The sequence below is a fragment of the Schistocerca nitens genome, chromosome 1, assembly GCF_023898315.1.
Source record: "Schistocerca nitens isolate TAMUIC-IGC-003100 chromosome 1, iqSchNite1.1, whole genome shotgun sequence".
NCBI lineage: Eukaryota > Metazoa > Arthropoda > Insecta > Orthoptera > Acrididae > Schistocerca > Schistocerca nitens.
In genome coordinates, this window is record NC_064614.1 from 1,112,603,148 (window position 1) to 1,112,621,471 (window position 18,324).

General features: G+C 41.4%; 1 protein-coding gene across 1 annotated transcript in view; it reads right to left on the reverse strand.

Annotated features, from left to right (window-relative positions):
• Nucleotides 1-18,324, reverse strand: part of LOC126199105 (active breakpoint cluster region-related protein) — a 122,080-nt gene that overhangs the window by 24,184 nt on the left and 79,572 nt on the right. Inside the window, exons 12-13 of the mRNA XM_049935862.1 lie at nucleotides 11,108-11,304; nucleotides 5,129-5,295 (exon numbers count right to left, since the gene is read on the reverse strand). Coding sequence (XP_049791819.1) covers nucleotides 5,129-5,295; nucleotides 11,108-11,304 — 364 coding nt within the window. The remainder of the gene's footprint in view (nucleotides 1-5,128; nucleotides 5,296-11,107; nucleotides 11,305-18,324) is intronic.

Below are 18,324 nucleotides of genomic sequence, written 5' to 3' on the forward strand. Positions count from 1 at the left end.
TGGATATGTGTGTGTGTGCGCGTGTATACCCGTCCTTTTTTCCCCCCTAAGGTAAGTCTTTCCGCTCCCGGGATTGGAATGACTCCTTACCCTCTCCCTTAAAACCCACATCCTTTCGTCTTTCCCTCTCCTTCCCTCTTTCCTGATGAGGCAACAGTTTGTTGCGAAAGCTTGAATTTTGTGTGTATGTTTGTTTGTGTGTCTGTCGACCTGCCAGCACTTTCATTTGGTAAGTCACATCATCTTTGTTTTTAGATATATTTTTCCTACGTGGAATGTTTCCCTCTATTATAATCATATGAGTAATCGATTGACCAACGTGTCCTGGATGCTACATTCTTTGTGAAACAAGGTTTTTTTCCATGAAGAATATGAATCTGGCGACCATACATGAATCTGGCAGATTAGGCATGCCAGTGGGGGGGGTTTGTGGGTTGAGTGGCACAGTCACCAGCCGCCATCACTGCATCCGCCAGCCACTGCTGCACCCAGCTCTTGGACACTAATCTGCACTAACCTGCATGTGCACTTCCCCAAGTTAAGAGCAAACAACATTGCCATCTGATTAACTTAAGCTTACCTTTATATATACAGCATGTGCTCAAAATAATGTCCTTCTGTGGTAAGATCGGTCTGACATATCCTGAACACATTAGCGAACACTCGACAAATTTTGGCTGCTCAAATCTGGGAAATGACTAGCCAAACCCTGTCTTCCAACTCTTCAAACGTGCGGGGATTGGTTGCACACACCTTTTCTTTTAACGTTCCCCAAGGATAAAAATCACACAGATTTTGGATCTGGGGAACGAAGAGGCCAGTCAACTATCCTACCAACAAAAACACTTTGTATGTAGATATGTGGTCTTGCATTGTCCTGCAAGAAATAACCATAAATCTTTTTGTTAGGTTTAATTCTTGAGGGAAAAAAAAAGAATGCAATGTATTGTTCACATACCTGTCAGATCATATTGTTTCATGGAAAAAGATAATTTGTCTTGCACTAATTGCACACCACACTCCTGTTTTCACATCATGCCGAAATTGTTGATGTAATTCATGAGGATTTTTGGAGCTACAATGTCAATTGTTCTGAGAATTTATGTGCCCTGACAAATCCAGCCATGCTTCATCAGAAAAAGAAAGCATCTCACGATCAACTTCCCCATCCTGCACAGACTGTAACAGCCAGTTGCAATAACGGCATCAGGCAACAGTATCCAGGTTCCTCAGTAGATGCACTAGCGTTACTTTGTATGGTTTCAATTCAGTTTGTGCACAACTCTGTGAACAGATGCTCTTGACACACCAGTCTGAAATGCCAAAAAGTGCAGAGATTTTCTTGGCCTTCTTTCCAAGGCCTCCCCAATCTAGTCTAATTTATTTTTGGTTAAAACACTAGGTTCTCTAGGCCTTTGTTTGTGTAACGCAGATCCAGTCTCTTGAAATTTCTTCACTAATATTTGAATCATCAAATCACTGGGAATGTACACACCGGGAAATTTTTGTATGAATTCAAGTCAACATTCCAAATACAATTCTGTTTTTCTATAGTTCAACACAAGAAACACTTGTTGATCCTTTGTGTATACAGGCCAAACAGAAATTTGACAGGAAACTCAAAAAACACCCGAGCGCTCAGTTGCACAGTGCAGAAGACAGACATACGGTGTTTCTGTCTGAGGACTGGGTCCAGTGACATATGAGCAGGGAAACCCCTAAACTCTGCACAGTTGCAATAATGATGTCCAGCAACAATATTTGAAGCAATTAAACTTGACAAAAAAACCTTAAAGTAAAACACCAGTACACTCAGTCACAGAGTATAGGAGGTATGCGCAAAGTGTTGGTGTCCAAGACCTACGCATAGCAAATGTGCTGCGCACACCCTCCCTGGGCATCTTTCGTGACACATCTAGTATAAACAATTCCACAGTACAAGGCCATAGCCACCCACATTGCACCCTCCTATGCCAATGTTTATAGGTGATCTCGAGGTAACCTTCCAAGTTTCCAAAACCCCAAGCCCCTTGCCTGGTTCAGGTTCACTTATGATACTTTCATGATCTTGACCCAGGGCCAAAACACCCTATCCCCATTTCTCCATAGCCACCAGTTTCTCTCCCACTCATTTCATCTGGTTCTCTTCAGCCCAATGTGTAACTTTCCTGCATGTTGACCTCCATCTCTGATGGCTCCATTCATACCTTTGTCTACATAAAACTGCACTAACCACCAAAGGTAGATAAATTTATAAAGCTGTCATCCCTTAAATCTGAAAAAGTTGCTCATATGCAGTCCAACACCCCTGCCCTGGATGGCATACATGCAGTGATGAGAATTGCATTGCCCAGTATGTTGAAGGTCTCGCCAAGACCTTCACAGGCAGGCAGTATCCTCAAACTACTCTGCAAACAGATTTGCTGTACCACAAGTTCACACAGCTCTGTAATGCTCCCACCACCTCAAAGAACCAGCTGCAAAGGAGCAACCCCCTCATCATGCAATATCACCCTGGACTGGCAGATTGGAGCAACTGAACCACATCTCTCACAAGGTCTGTTATTGGGCATCGAAATAAGGGAAATTCTATCCACAATCCTTCCCACCCCTTGGTATTCTGCTGCCAATTCAATCTTCACAACATCTTGGTCCGTCCTATGTCATTCCCACTACCAACTCCTTGCTGCCTGGGCCACACCCCATGGAAGACCCAGGTACAAGACCTGCCTAATTCACTCACTCAGTACTCCTACTCTAGTTCCTGTCACAGGCCTGTCATTGCCATCTAGTGGTAAATGGCAATACTCCTCAGAAGTACAGTTCTGCTTCCTTGCACGTAGTGAACATCAGGTGGAACACGTTCAGCAAGGCGCACTTGTTGCTGACGTGCCATAACTTATTCAGATATTATTTGTTTGGGTGATTAGAAATTATACATAAGGCTGGTAACAAATCTCCACTGGTGAGGAAAAGATATAACTGTTTACAATCATAACAGAATATTTCAATACATTAGCTACATTTCACATGCAGCAATGTGTAATTTAAAGAGCACCAACCAAGAAGTGCCAGCATTTTTCATAAACGTTGGTGAATTTGTGAGATTCTTAAAACAGGAAACAAACAGGGGCACGATCTTATTGAGAACTTAAAAACAGACGATGGGTGGGTTTCAGACACTCATTGTGGATGACTAACGATTTCAAGTGATTTCTAGATATGGTTGGGGGTCACATTTTAAACAAAGGGGACCATTCTCATAGTGTAAGGAGCAATGACACCAAAAATCAGCTGGAAACAAGAGATCACCTCATCAACGACTGCATAACACATCTAGTTGCGAGCAGACAATGTTCCTCTACACAGCAACAACACAAAAAAGGTGCACAAAGGGCTGAAAATAATATATGGCTCCCTCAATGAAGGGTCATCTTTCAGCCTTCATTTTACTGACAATGAGGTCGAGAAAGACAGTGGATGCCTAAAGCTAAGGGAAACAGCAGGGCTAGATGGAAGTGTTCCAGAATTTATCACCCACTTTGGAAAAAATGGAAGAAAATGGCCTACATGATTTTACTCAGTCTACTTGAGCAAATGTCACATACCAGCAGCATTTAAGACAGCAAAAACCCTTGCAACTCTCAAACCAGGGAATCTGAAAGACAATCCGTCAAACTAATGCCCAACTGCCTTTCTCACGGTATGTTATACAGTGATAGAAAAATTCAGCTACAACAGGATTTACTACACAGTGACAGTAAAGTGTCTTCCTACCAAGCAGGCTTCAGGCAAAACTGCAGCTGCTGTGATCAAGTACTGGCAATCACTTCTTATATCAATACTGGTATCCATAAAGGACTATAAACTTCAGCGGTGTTTGTGGATCTGACTGCTGGTTATGATACAGTGTGGCTGGATGGACTAATGCTAAAGCTAAAGCAAATTGTATGTTGCTTAAGGCTAACAACACTGTTGTCCAACAATGTTGAAAAACCAGTTTTTCCGAGCACATCTTCATAACAAAACGAACAAGTCATATACAAACACAAATGGTCTACCACAAGGATCTGTCCTAGCCTCCCTGTTGTTCAGCCTGTACGTACATTACATGCCAGAAACTATATCCAAGAAGTTCTGCCATGCGGATGATACTACCATTACATTACAAAGCAAACACTTAGAGGATGGAGAAAACGTGCTCACACAAGACCTGAGACTACTTGGTGATTATTACCGACATTGGAGATAGTGTCCCAACCCTACAAAAACTGAAGTGACAGCTTCCCATCTCAACAACTACTTAGCAAACCAGCTGCTAAAAGCCTTTTTTTGTAACAAAATGGTTCAGAACAACACTCACTCTAAGTATCTTGGATCACACTGGATTGTTCACTACATTCAGGACTCACCTCACATCACTTGCAGGAAAGTTAAATACCATGACCAACATTATCCAGGAACCAGATGGAACTTCTTGGTAGCTCGAGATGACATTCTCTGTACTGTGACCTTGTCTCTCTTATATTCTATAGCTGAATATTGCACACAAGAATTTGCATTTCAGCAAGATGGATGTTTACAGGATACAATAATACAATGGAAATTCAACAACGGACAATTAACACCTCATCTGCACATTAATGTTATGTGGCATACAAAAGAAGTAAACTTATTACTTTCTTTCAATTTAAGCACACAAACTTACATATGTAGCTATGGAGGTGAGTGTTTGGGTCTGGGTCTGTCTCTGTTTGTGGGGCAGAGGGGAGGGAGGGACGACATGGAGCAACAGAAACCTGAAAGCCAGTGCACTTACCTAATTTCAAAGTGAGCATACCATTCACCAGTTCATCAGCAGATGAATCGTTGCTAATCCAAAGATTATTCGTGATACAAAACATTATTTAATGCATTCAATTTTTCTCTCCCCATTCCTCTTACTTTTCTGTTACAAGCTTTTATGCTCCCAACATCGAAAGCTACACTTTTCGTGATGAATCATCACCTTTATTTCCCTAGAGAGCTATTCTTCAATACTGCACTTTTGTATATACACCTCATCAATTGATTTACTATGTGATACATTTCAAAACTATTTATTTCTTCTTATTAAACAATGACTTACTTGCAAACTTGTTGAATTTTAGCCCCAAACAGTCCTGAGGTTTTTGCAGCAGGAACTCTCCTGAGCGTTACCTCACTTGGCACAAATTTTAATGATATTTTTAAGGTACAGTTCTGAAGCGGCATGGATTTTGCAACCTGCTGATCCCCTAACCACGATCTGCTTAACTGGAAGGTAAAGTAAAGTTGATATCATTAGTATATCAGATAATGCATTATTTGCACATGATAAGCCTCCACAATGGATACACAATGATAAAAATGATGTACTTAATGAGAAGGAACAATAACTGAAAAAGAATTAAACAGATATTTCAAAGACACATTTCACTTCTACATACCTAATTACATAAGTCAAATACAATGTACAACTAACAGTAGCACATAATCCAAATTTTGCATAAGAAATGATGAATCACAGGCTTCATACAACAAATAAAAAGTTAATAGCAACATTAAAAGAGCACAAGTCATGTGGCAGCCTACTAATTTATAGGGTGAACAGCTAATACAATAAGGGACAAAACTGAGAAAACAGTTGAATAGTTCAAATAAAAGGCACGCTGAGTTAAAACTGAGGCTGACTGCTTCAGAATACAGTACTTGCCCTGCTTCTTAACTACAGGATACAATTCACATAGATAGTTTGCAAAACTGAAACTTTATCTTTTTTTCCTTCCTGGTAGTGGGTGCATACATATCTTTGGATTGTGTCGTATGAAGACTGGTTCTTGATGCTTTCAATGTTTCAACTGATGTACAATTTCAATTTAGGTAATGCTAGTAAAAATCATTTAGAAATTTTCCAGGTAGTAGTAATCTAATAACCAGAGTACGATCTTACATTAAAAATATAAAAACTTGTGGAATGTTAATTTCCAAACTTTAGATTTTCATATAATTTGTTCTACTAGTTACATTTGGCTACTCACAACCTCATATACATTTCTGAACAGCTTCTGCAAGAAGCTCTCTTTTTTTCAAATGGTACCTTTTTCACCCCATGATATAAATGAAATTACATCTACATCTACAAACATACTCTGGAAACCACAGTGAAGTGCATGCCAGAGTGTATTTCCCATTGCTGTATCAGTTGTTAGAAGTTACTGCTACTTATGATGCCATTAAGATCATGCCCCATTCACACCCTAACAAGGCTGTGTATAGATTAGACATATTTTTAAAGAAAAGTGCTGTCTCGAAATTAAAGGGAACTAATTTATTAATGTCCATCAGCTGATCCCCATCTCTCCCACTTCCCACTTAATCATAATGGAACATACACCTTAACCCATAATGTGGGCTTGTCACTCCAACAAGAGCTGTCAGCATCTAAAGTTCAGTGTTATCTGCTATTGGGTGGACTGACAGGATGCAAGTCACTGCATGCTGTCTACAAATCTAAAATGCCTCAGACTGGAATGGACACAGGAAGTGTCACAGGGATATCAAATAGCAAAATGTAGACTTATGAATCCTGCTCTGCATCATCCTCATCCTCATCCTCATCCTCATCATCTTGAGAGCTAAGCAAATATCCCAAACCCCACGGGAAACAACATTCCACCTACATGTCAAAAGATGGTTGTGGAAGCATGGCCAGAACTTACAACTATAGAGGACTGGCATTACCCACCAGCCATCCACCTTGGGAAACTCATGTTGACCAAAGCAGAATCAGAATGGCCAGATGGAGATTTGAACTGCACTGCTCCCAAATGAAAGTGCAGTGTCTTAACCACAGTGATCATTAAAGTGTTGAATGTTGAAGAGGAGGCAGAATATGAAGAAGAAAAAAGAGGAAGAAGAAATGGAGGGACGGTGGCTGCTTCCTGAACCACTGAACTTGCTTGACAGATTGTAATCAAATAGACTATTTATAGTCTGGGGAGAATGTGTTTGAGTTTCATTGCCTGAATAAAGAAGGCACTTTAAGCACAAGACTCAAGATAGATGATAAGAAGACAAAAAAATATGCAAAGGAATAACAGATCATGTGCCAGTCGGAAGTGGCAAGGATATAAAAACATCAGACACACTAAAAAGATCTTGCTCACTTGCACGCAGGCACTACAAGGTAATCAGCACAATGAACCATACTATGTAACATAACTACTCATTATTGCTCTGAAGAAAAATTAGATTATGATGCCTCAGCAAACATGGCAACTTTCTTGTGCATCCATGTCAGTCAGTACTTCCTACTAAGGTTGAAAATGATGCCCTGTCTTTTAAAACATTATTTCACTTTACATTATTGATTAATATTAATAATAATAATTAACCAAACAAATTGAGGAGAAGGATTTCAAATGATATGCAGGTACGGAATTAATTTAATAATTGAATGAGTTAATTTGGTCCTGTACACTATAATTATTTCTTAAACAAAGAACTGGCATAACTATAACTGGGTGTATACATGGGAAAAAAAAGGTCCCGGATTTTTCCCAGATCTCTCGGTTAAAAACATACCTTTTCCATGATAAGCAACAGTGTACTTTCCCTCAGAGCTATAAAAACATCAATCCTTCGAATGGTAAAGGTGTCATACACCAGCGAGAATTTCCCGGCACTATAGAAAATGAAACTCAGCCACAAAAAAAAAGAAGTTTTGGAAAGATCTTTCGTGTGCAGCAACATGTATGCTGCAAATTTTCATATTACGATGTACTGCATATTTTTGTATTATGAAAGTATTAATTCGAATCCCACCAAACAGCAAATTTATTTCCAAAGCACTGAAACAGACTGCAATGCACTATTGTAAGCCTATCATAGCTCATGTCACGTGAACTCATCAGCCAATGATACCAGATATTCAGAGCATAGGACACATGATGTAGTCAGCCAATAGCAACATCACTGTTAAGTAGTGTGAATGCACAAATAGGAAAAGTTAGTGGTTTAAATTAATGTATGTAGTGTAGCTACAAGAAAAGCTAAGCTCTGACATATAATGCTGGTCTTGAAGATTAATAAGCTATAAGAAAAGTTAAGCTTACACATATAACATTGGTCCCTTTAGCGTTTGAAACACTTTGAGATACATCACATAAATGTGCCAGTATAATTTTAAACAATGATAATGTCTGGTCTTCTGAGCTACAAATTAATCTAAGTGGCTGGTCCTGAAAGTTTTTTAATTTTAAATGCGAGTCAAATGCTCTGTGATATAAGAAATTCATTGCACATTTTCATACATAACATAGTTCATCTTGCATAAAGGAAAATTTCCTTTGCAAATAATACTTTTCGAAGAACCATTCGTAATTTTTTCCTGCGACTTCTTAGACATGGGTTTGTTTCAGCAGCTGCTAGTGACCGCCAGAAAAAAGGAGTTACTGCGCTTGGGCAGCTACGATGATGAAGGAAGCCCGTATGTTCGTACACATATGGTGTTAAGAGATCTTAATGACACCATAAAAGAAATAGGACATTAGAGGATACTCCAAGAGCGTAGGAATTTCATAAACCATACTAAGATGCATAATTAGGCTTAAAGCACACATTCATATGTCCAGATTCACAATGAATTAGGCCCCAACCTGATATTAAGCTTTTCAATGTGCTTTTCGGGATGCAAATTTTCTTGGAGTACCAGTACTATATTGTCTCGTGTGTTATTCTTTATTATGGCGTAATGCCATACTTGCCAGAAGATGAAAATGTTCACTTGAATTTCAGTGAGCAGTTGAAAGTAGCCAATAGTGTGGAATGAAGCACTTCGTTTCTTATAAATTGACTGCATCTGAGGACAAGATTAATAAAAGCCACATTTATTTAGCAAACTGACAAAAATAACTTCATTGTTGTGCAAAGTGATTAATGCTTGACTGCCAAAAATGCGGAAATAAAATAAAATCAGAAAACTGAAACTAATAGCAGCCTTCTGTAACTATGTGCATGTATTTTAATCCACTTTATAGTTCCCGGCCACATAAATCCGTTTTGTTTTCATTTGACGAGTGAACTGTAAACGAAGAGGAAATAGGGCATGAGGAAACAGCAAAATCACTAAACGTAAACACTGGTCACTATCCCCCTCCCTACTAAAACCCAGATTGCCCTGCGCATGCACAAATCTGGCAACTTGCGCACGCCAGAAAATTTTTTCTCTGTAGCATTGCTGTTTCTTGGCACTGCTGCAGCCACATTTCAAGTATCCAGAACGAGGAGAAGGCACTGCTCATATGCAACTCAACTGTACATGTGCATGAGCCCACTGGCAACTGCTCAAAATGAACTTAATACATTAACAGTTGTGATGTCACGCTCATAGGAAGCAGTTAAGCAGTTTGCTGTTATGAAATACTCCATAGTCTTCATCCTAAAACCTTTGACACATTTTGCTGTTTATCAGTTCTTACCAGTCAAAATTACAAAAATTTAACTAAGAACTAAAGCAATGAAAAACTCCAGGAATTCTAGAAAATTCCCAGGTTTTTCATGGTTTTCTCCCGCATAAAAAAATCCCCGGGTTTTTCCCAGTTGTACCAGAGCATACCCCATAAAATGACCATGGCAAAATTTATTCAGCATATAATCTGAATGACAAATCTAATATCTCAGATTTACTTAGTATGAGGGTCATTCGATAAATAATGCCTCCAAGTTTTTTTACTACTGTTAATACAGGAGAACATTGATTTAGGTGCTCCAAATTCGATGTTTCTTTTGCACATGTACGAAGTTTTGAACACTTCTGCCAGATAGGAGAGTTGTAGTGAACCATAAAAGTAGCATCTACACACTACACTCATTACTAGCAACATGCTGTGATTGAATTCTTGGTTGTAGAAATGAAACTGTGGTGTACATCAATAAACATTTGTGTGCCGTATATGGTAATGACATAGTTGACAGGAGTACTTTTTGGTGACGGATGAAGAGTTAAAGCATCTGAAAGTACACAAACTGACCTCTAGGATCATCCATGTTCAGTATGACCTCACAGCCACTGCTCTTGACATTGTGTACCATGCGGATGCCGTTATCATGCAGTTTGGTGCCTCAAAACTCAACAACTGGCTCCACAACTTTTGGTGTGCACTGGAAGTGTGTGTGTAATTAGAACTGTCAAAGGAGTGCTCAAGAAGGCTTCTCACAACAGGCCATGAGAATCAAAGACAAGCCATTTCATCCGAACTGCCAGAGTAGTTTAGGCAAATGGAGAGACCTTTCTGTCATGGATCATCACAGGCGGCTAAACCTTGGTGCAACACAATGTATAAGAAACAAAAAGGCAGTCACTGTGTTGGCACCACCGGCAATCACCAAAAAAGATGAAATATAAGACAAAGTAACGATGACAGTCTTTTCCAATAGTGATACTGCCATTCTAAAGGGGTTAACCAATAATTCAAAGGCATATCTGCAGACCCTGAGCACAGTAAATAACTGCTTCCAATGTGTTTAGTCTAACAAGAATCCAAAAGAAATCATGCTCCAAAACAACAATATACGCTCACACAGAAGTCTCAAAATTCAGTTGGATATCACTGCCTTAACCATCCTATACCCCAGACTGGCACCATTGGACTTCCATCCATTTGAGGCACTTAAGGATTCTGCACGTGGGACACACTTTGAAGATGACAAGAGCATGAGTCATGCAGTGAAAACATGGCTAATGGCTATGAGCACAGGACAAGGGCTTTTCCTAACAGGCAATTCATGCTTCTGAAGATTACGCCACAGTATGTGATGGAGACTGCAGAAAAATAGTATATGTAAAAGAAATGTTGACTGATAGTGTCACCAACATCTGATTCTTATGAACAAATATCTTCTGTGAAAAAATTGTGGATCATTATTTATTGAATGAGCCTCATGCTAGTACGTGAAAAGTCACAACTGACATCATGTACTTCTTGCTTAAGAAAATTGATTAGAAATAAATGCAAAATCCCCCCCCCCCCCCATTACCCCTGCCTCGCTGCAATACACTATTCAAAATATTCATAGATCTACTTACAACTTGAGTGCACTTTGCCCTAAGTATTGCTCTGTCTTGGCTCTCTTCATACAGAAGAATTCTCAGGTTCTGAGAACCTTCCAGTTCAATAATAAATTCCTCATTCCAACGTGGTGCAGCTGAATTGCAAACAAGTTTTGTTTTGGCTTTACGAAAGTAGTGTCCGTATGAGTCCACTTCAACACATACAAATAAATCTGTAATAAATAAACACAAATAAGCATAAAATGTAGACATCTAAAGAGACCCCTAAAAGAGCATCTGCCAGAACTTTACATAACAGAGCATCTAAAATACTATTTAATGTTTTCTGCTGGGTGACACAATAACCATGAAAAAATTAAAAATAAACACTCACCATATAGTTATGGTAATACGGATGCAAATTAATGAACAGATGCACCAAATTACAATAAAATGGCATGGAGGGTATGGAGGAAGGAGGTGTGTGTGTGTGTGTGTGTGTGTGTGTGTGTGTGTGTGTGTGTGTGCGCGCGCAGGGGGTGGTGGGGTGGGGGGTTGGGGATGGACAGGAAGAGTGTAATTTCAAAGAAACTGCTATTGGAGGGGTGGAGATGCAGAAGATACAGGTTGTGAAGCAGCCATTGAAGTTGAGTGGTATATAGGTGGTCAGCTTTACTCTTGGCCACTCTTTGGCAGTGGCTATTCATTCACATCAACAGCTGGATCATGGTCAGGTCCATACAAAAGTCATGCAGAATTTGCAACATAATTGATATATGGCATAGCAGTACCTGATGGTGTAGGGGACACCTGTAACAGAATTGGAATAGGATGTGCTGGATGGATGCATGGGACAGGTCTCGCTCCTGGGCCAACACAGAGATATTACCATGTGGCAAGAACGACAGGTGTGGTATAAGGATGACTCAGGATATGATTTAGATTGGGTGGTGGGGGGAATACCAGTTTGAGAGAGATGGGAAAGATATTCCTCATTCAGAGCATGATTAAAAGTGCCAGCAGAAAAAATGGTTAAGTTGTTCCAGTCCAGAATAATATTGGGTAATAAGGGAGGTGCTCCTTTGCAACTGGTTTTGGGGCAATTTGAGAATTAGAGGTGTGTATCGATATGGGAGAGGAAAACTATTTGTGGACTAGGTTCAGAAGGTGTGCTTGTGTGAGGCTATAGTGAGAAAGCCAGCACACTGGGGAAAGGACTGCTCATCATTAGACATGTGTTTTCCAAGGGTGACAGCACCATACAGAAGATACTTTTTAGTATTAGAGAGATGGCAGCTACTGGAGTGAAGGCACCTGCGATGTTTGGTGGGTTTTAAAAGTACGTAGGTTTTCATGGAGCCATCAGACAGATGGCATACAACGTCCAAAAAGGTGACACACTAAGTTGAAGACTGGGTAGAGGATATGGTTTTCAAGTTTTATAGGTGACAATTTCTTAGACCTGGGTTCAGATCATAAAAGAACCATCAATGAACCTGAAGCAGACAAGGTACTTAGGATTGAAGTTGGTTGAGGAAGTTTCCTCTAGATGACCCATAAACAGATTGGCATATGCGACGGTCATGTAGGTGCTCATACCTGAGCCGCAAGTTTGTTTGTATATCTTTCCCTCAAAGGAGAGGTAGTAGAGTAAGGGTATAGCTTGCTCACAAGTAAAATGAATGAGATGATGGGCGAGGAGTCATCACTATTCTGGGAGAGATAGTGCTCAATGGTAACAAGGCCTCACTATTTATTTATTGGGCTTTAGTTCATTGCAGCTACGCTGTTTGTAACAGAGACCAGACAGGTCAGAGAACATACACAGCTCTGTTGAACAGTGAGAATTGCAACACCAGTACAATGTGATCGATTGGAAAAGTGCACCTGTGTATTCTGTACTAGTTAGTGCTGAGGAAGGACATAGCTGGAAAACTAAGCAACATTTTCAGTCATGTCTGAGTGCATACTAACCTCTCAAAAGCTCAACTATGAGGTGAGTTGTCATGCGCAGTACTCTGTCACAGTACACACACAATGTGTTCTGTAACAGATTTGTCACACATGTAAATATATTCTCAATATATTCTCTCCTATACTAAGAACTTCAGATACTAACTAAGAACTTAAGACATGAAAACTGGTTCTACAACCAGTATTGTCATAAACATGGCAACAACTTATGGTAATTACTCACGTTGTAGTGTATCTTTATTTATTTTACACCCTTTACCTCTTATTTCTGTCACTGTGTTCCCATCCCTTTAGAGATCACTCTTCAAATAATTGAAGGATTAAGAGTATTAGCTCATCCCATAGTTGAGGCACTGAACGACATATAAAAAAAGACTAAAAATGCTGCTAGTGCTGCCAGATTTTACACAAATTCCTCTTCAGAGCTAATAGAAGACAGACATAACCTGGTCAGCTATAATACCAGAGCTGACTACATTGTGCTGGAATTGCAGCTTGACTAGGCAGAGGGATTGTGTTGGGTTGAGTACGTGATGGGAGAAGGTAGGCATGGAGTGAGAGGGAGAGTTTTGCTAAAATGGCTGAAAGATGGGAGATGTGGAGTTTTTTCATACAGTTTTAGTTCATTGATAGGTAACATGTAACTTGCTCTAGGTTTAGTCTCTTACTGATGCAAGAAGCAGTTGCCCTCAAAAAGTTGTGGGTTTCTCTTTGTGAAAATGAGAATCCTTTGTAATAGTTCCACAGCGTATTTTTATTCACTAGTACAGAAAGAAATTAGACACAGTTTGCAGTGTCCAATTTTTTGTCCGTACAGCTTATTTCACACTGGCCGATTGTTTTGTGATGAAATGGGCAATTTCTGTTTTTGGAAAGTTTAATTTCAGTTTATAATTGTTGACTCATGTCTCCACTTCCCGGCATGTCTGTTCAATACAAAAAATTAAGTCTTTATCAGTTTTACAGCAGACTATTGGTGTTATCTGCATAGAGGATGGTGTTTGACTGAACCTGGCGTCGCATATCATTGATATAATAAAAAAATTGAGTTGGCCGTAATACTGGACATTGTGGAATGCCTAATTGAGGGTGTTTCCAGCCAGACAGGAATTTCTTGCCATTGTTGTCAACAAATACTCTTTTTTTCTGTTTGCCAAATATGATAACATCAACTAAGAGATTTTCCTTGAAAATTCTAGCATGTCAATGTTTGGAAAAGCATGTCTTGAGTCACAGAACCAAACACTTTGGTAAGGCCACAAAAGATGCTCGATATACACTAGGGTTGCCACATCCCTAAGTGATATTCCCTGATTTCCATACAAGTTTAAGCATTTTTCCCTGACAAATTTCGAGATTGATTGATTAACTGAGATGGTTAATGGGATAAAACAGCGAGATCATCAGTCCCACGATTCCAAAGTTACTCACAGAAGAAAGAGGGTCCGCTAAAAATGGATGGATCCAGTCAGGGGAGATGAACTATAAAACAAGGAAGTTAAAACACACATAGTAAAAGGCATAAAAGGTTAGATCAAATCTAAAAACTGGAAAAAAAGGAGTGGTCTTTCGATCGGGGAGTGGTCATGGGGTGCCAGACCATGAAAATATGAAGAGAGGCCCCAACCACAACCACCCTGCCACTGCTCCAGGAGTAAAGCATAATAATATATCTGGAAATAACCACTTTTACAGAGGAAACTGAGGACCAGTTCAACCATCCATGAATTGTCTGCTAATATTAAAATTAAGGAAGATTTTACTTAGCACGAAGGGCCAAAAGAAGGCGACATTCTACCAATATGCAGGATACCGTCAGTTAGGCTCCAAAACCATATTGTGGGGGCGGTTAGTTACACAGGAGAAACGACGGGTGAGCCTGGTATGACCAATGCATTGTAAAGGATGAGCCAGACAATAAGGGATTTTACTTTATTATATGAGCCTCCAAACAGTAACTTCATTTTTCCATTGCGGCCAAACCACGGCCGGCAGTGTTAGCTGCCTGTAAATTCTTTTGTCCCACGGTTTAGCAACAGGAAGTCAGCACCGAGATGAAGGGCACCTTGTTCACGTGCCTCTCTCATGTGCTTACGAGGTAACGCTGTCCCAGGCGTCGCTTAGCAGGCAACGCTCTGGAAAGTTCCATGCCGCCCGCACGGTTTGCTCGGTCCTGACCAATCACGGCGGAGGAAGCCGCGTGGTTCGTCAAACATACCCGGCCGCCTGTCGTCGGGCTGGCTCTCTTGTATTCTTGCTCCTCACCCACGAGTCGGATGCGCGCCCTGTAGCATTGAACATCTCTCGCTTCTCCCGGTGCTGCGGCACTGTGGACTTAGTTTTGGCAGACAACAACTTTCGATAGCTTCGCGAACAATGTTCGCCAATTTCTAAGCTCTGGCTCACCCTCACCTCCCTAGGCCTATGTAGCCCCTTTCCAACATGCTTTAGCCAATAAATGGCCTTTCTCTAAAACATTTTCTATTATTCCATACCGGCCACCGCCTGCCCATGCGCCCATCCTGTACAGCATAGACAGCATAAAACAGTGGACTCCATCTGAGAGGAGTGGAAGGAAGAGCGCCAAGCACAGTAGTCTCCTTGATTGTGCTGAGTTCATTACTGAGAGCAGTAGCACATTGGATGTCATTCCACTTTAGGGCAAAGAGAAATTTGACATAGATCCCCATATCCACAGCTGGAGTCATGAAAAGGAAAGGAAGGTGAGTATCAGCTTATATAGCTAAACAGTCAGCCAGTTCATTCCCTGGGATACTCACATGACTTGGAAGCCAGAGAAAGACAACTGAGCAGGTGACACCGCCAATGGAGGAGAGAAGGTCATGGATAGCAGAGACCAAAGGATGACGAGAAAAGCAGGCTTCTCAATGAGTTGGTACATATTAAAACACTGCGGAGGGAGGCATGGGTAACAAAATGGAGGGCCCTGTAATGGCTAGCAGTCACACTAAATGATTCCAGCAATAAATGTTGTTCTAAGTCAGTACGAAACACGAAAGCGTATCCCACTTTATCTATCGCCCTAAAACCATCAGTGCAGAGGAAGGCAGCACCCTGGAACTCTGCCAGGATGGAATGTACAAGATGCTGGAAGACCATAGGGGCGACAGAGACCTTAGGACACTGGAATAGGTTGGTCCTAATTCGTGGTCTAGGCACCACCAAAGGGGGCATATGAGAGGAAATAAATACGTGGGGCGCATTCCAGTGAATGGAGATGGAGATGCTGACAGGTGTAAGTGATACACATTCCAACTGGCAATCCCAGCTGGGGGCGGCGATCAGGATGGAGACATCCTTTGCTTGCAAAGAAGACAGAGTACACAGGATGGTCAGGGAATCTGCGAATGGTGAGTGCATAAGAAACCAGGAGCTGGCTTTGTTATATTTGTAGAGGAGGAATCCCTGCTTCTGTGAGGAGACTGTCACTGGGACTAGTGTGAAAGGCACCAATAGCCAAATGCACCCTACAAGGCGAACAGGATTAAGTATTTTTCAGAGTGTAACGAACCGCTGAGCCATATACCTGACTTACACATAATCTAGTCTGGACAAGACCAGAGCACTGTAAAGATGGAGAAGGGTAGCATGGTCTCCACCCCAAGATGTGTTGGTCAGGAGGTGGAGAGAATTACAATTCCGCATTCATGTAGTCTTCAGGAGGCAAATATGGGGCAACCACATCAGGACCAAGAAACAGGACTGTGATGCAATATCTAGGAGCTGACCACCTAAATAAAGTTCTGGAACAGGGTGTACTATGAATTGACAGTAAAAATGCATAACCTGTGTTTTGGAGGGTGAAAATTGGAAGCCATGGGAGACAGCTCACACAGAGGTCCGTCTGATGGCACCTTGGAGCCAGCACTCGGCAGACGCTACCGAGTGGCACCTGCACCAGACACAAAAATCATCGACATACAATGCCGGGGTAACCTGAAGGACAATAGAGGTTACAACCCCACTGATGGCTATGTGGATGTGTGTGACAATTAATACAGAACGCTGGGGGATATCATTCTCCTGAATCCGAGGGGTCCTGAGTGAAGTGCCAGCTGGAACCCAGAAGAGCTGGTGGGATAAAAACTCGCAAATAAAAATCAGAAGGGGGCCGCAAAAGACCCAGTCATGGAGTTTAACTAAAATGCGATGGCGTCAAACTATGTCGTACGCCTTTTGTAGGCTCAAAGAAGACTGTGACAAGGTACCGACATTTAGTAAAATCCTGTCCGATTTCAGTTTCCAATCGGAGTAAATGATCAACTGGAGGTCATCCTTCCCAGAAGCCACACTGATACGGGGACAACAGGCCCCGAGATTTGAGTACCCAACATAATCAGAAGCTAATCATCCTCTCAAGCAGTTTACAAAGTATGTTTGTCGTGCTAATTGGGTGGCAGCTGTCAAGAGACATTGGGTTCTTCCCAGGCTTAGGACAGGGATAACTTACTATACTGTCTCACCATTGTGAGGTGAAGGCATTCGTGAGCCAAATGTGGTTGAAGGCCCCGTGCATATATTGCCTCTGTGTAATGTCCAAGTGTTGGGGCATCTGGTTGTGGATGGAATCTGGGCTGGAGCCATGTCATGTGAAGAGGTAAGAGTCTGCAAGAATTCCCATTCAATGAAGGGTTCATTATAGGGTCAGCCTGGTGAGGGTTGAAACAGAAAGGGTTCTGTTCAACGCTGTATTTCTGCTGGAGAAAGGTGGCAGAATAGGAAGAGGGCGCCAATGCTGTCACAAAGTGTGTCGCGAGGTGTTCTGCAAGGAGCAATGGATCACTAGACAGAGCACCTTGGAGGATAAGCCCCTGGACAGTTGACTGACACTGGCAGCCCAGAAGGCTACAGAGCTTGGACCAGACCTGGGATGAAGAGCCATACATTCCCAGGGAGGAAACATAGCACTCCCAGCATTCCCTTTTACCTTGCTTAGTAAGGTAATGAGCCTTAGCATGGAGACACTTAAAAGTGAGGAGGTTGGTCTGTGTCATTTAAATCGCTGCAATGGCTGTTGGAGGTCCTGGACAGCAACTGCTACATTCTTGGTCCACCACTGGTCATCAAACTGGTTGATGAACTGTGCGCAGTGGGACAGCAGTGCCAGCAGCATGAAGAATAGTGGCAGAGATGCCCTGCACGACCACATCAATGCAATTCGAGAGAGAGGTGTTGACGTGCACAGCAGACATACATAAAGGCCAATAGGCCCTACGAAATGCCCAACATGGGGACCTGTCTCGCTGGCGGCGGCAGGG